Source organism: Microtus oregoni, unplaced genomic scaffold, assembly GCF_018167655.1.
Source record: "Microtus oregoni isolate MIOR12 unplaced genomic scaffold, Mior012 000043F_ref0000047, whole genome shotgun sequence".
Classification (NCBI taxonomy): Eukaryota; Metazoa; Chordata; class Mammalia; order Rodentia; family Cricetidae; genus Microtus; species Microtus oregoni.
In genome coordinates, this window is record NW_024543210.1 from 277,501 (window position 1) to 279,096 (window position 1,596).

Below are 1,596 nucleotides of genomic sequence, written 5' to 3' on the forward strand. Positions count from 1 at the left end.
CTGCCGTGTGTGACTTTGAAGGCAGACTGTACACAATCTCTGTGATGTTTCTGTGTCTGTCCACAGTTAACAGCGTGGCCGACCCCATCATCTATGTGCTAATTACAGACCATTCTCGGCAAGAGGTGTCCAGGATCCACACAGGGTGGAAAAAGTGGTCCACAAAGACAGATGTTATAGACTTAAAGGACTCCGAGGAGGCACACTCACCCACAGCAACCCCCTACACCTTCCCCAAGCCTGTGTATCCTCCAGGGTCACAGCTGGATGAGCTGGGCTTACAGTGCTCCCCAGAAAGACTGTCTGAGGAATTCTGCTAAACGCATTATACTCAGTGGAGGATGCTAAGCCTTGAAACCAGCACCAGCCACGTATCTGTGGTCCTTTGAGCCACCATCTAGGGTGTCCGCAGCACTGTAGATTCCTTTCTGGAAGGCATACTGCTGATCTTTCTTCCTAAGGCCACTTCACTCTGTAAATATCTGTTCCTTGTATGTCCAGAACCTCCGGGCTCTCCTGTATGGGAAGTGGCAGTGTTCTGAGAGCAGCAATCATACCTGCAGGCTGCCGGGGACTCAGGGAGCACCAGGGACTCAGGGAGCACGTGGCTGGCAGGAGAGCTCGTCACCAGCAGCTTGCTCTGCAGGGCTCCCGACAGCCATCAGCAGGGTACTTGGCAGAGCCCTGGACAATGACTTTATTTTCTATCCGTCTCCTGCATTGTCCAGTGGCTACGGGGGTGTACGTTGGCGCTTTCCACAGAGGGAAGACATGGCCTGCATCCAGGGTTACCATCATGGTACCTAGAGCTGTGACACAGCCAAAGAGCCATAGGGCAATAGGAGTCCAACCCCAGGGCTCCCATTGGGAGTTGGTTCTACGTTTATTACAGGAGCCACGGGGCATGGTGGCCATTTACTCTAGCTCCTGGTAGCCCCATATATCCTCGCTAGGGACCCCTCTGCCATCTACATTAGAAGTGCTAGTGGGTACCCCAGAAAGAGATTGGCATAGCTGCTACCGGATAAGGAGGTGTCTGGCATCTGACATGCCTTTCTTTACCTTGCAGCTTCTGACCTTGGTGCCACAGGGGGAGTGGGGCTCCTGAAAAAGCAAGTCAGGGGCAAGGCTCTCTGCCCCACTGGATTGGAGACGGAGACCTCAGGGCTCTGAGTCAAATCCCAGCTCCTCCATAAAGAGCCTCGTCTCAGTTCAGTCAGACCCATGCTTTTGTTGGTTACTCATTGCCAGACTAAGCCCCTCCCAGAGGAGACTCCTGACGTACACGGAGGACAAGGGCTAGAGACAATGAGCACAGCAGGTTTTGGGATTAGCCCTCGTCTTGTGAGGTTCAGTTAGACCCATGCTTTTGTTGGTTACCTCACCAGGTTACTCGCTGCTGGACTGGGCCCCTCCCCGAGGAGACTCCTGACATACACGGAGGGCAAGGGCTAGAGACTGTGAGCGCAGCAGGCTTTGGGGCCAGCTCCTCTGAAGCCCACATGTTACAGAAGTTCCACAGAGACAGATGAACGACATTGGCGGTTACCTTTCGCTGGAAGAAGTATTGTCAAAACTTGAGAATAAGAACACACA

General features: G+C 53.4%; 1 protein-coding gene across 1 annotated transcript in view; it reads left to right on the plus strand.

Annotated features, from left to right (window-relative positions):
* Gpr132 (G protein-coupled receptor 132) overlaps window positions 1-320 on the plus strand; it is a 3,913-nt gene extending 3,593 nt beyond the window's left edge. The window contains exon 2 of the mRNA XM_041633062.1: window positions 1-320. This exon is cut by the window's left edge and continues 768 nt beyond it. Within this exon, the coding sequence (XP_041488996.1) occupies window positions 1-320 (320 nt within the window).
* The last annotated feature ends 1,276 nt before the right edge of the window (window positions 321-1,596 follow it).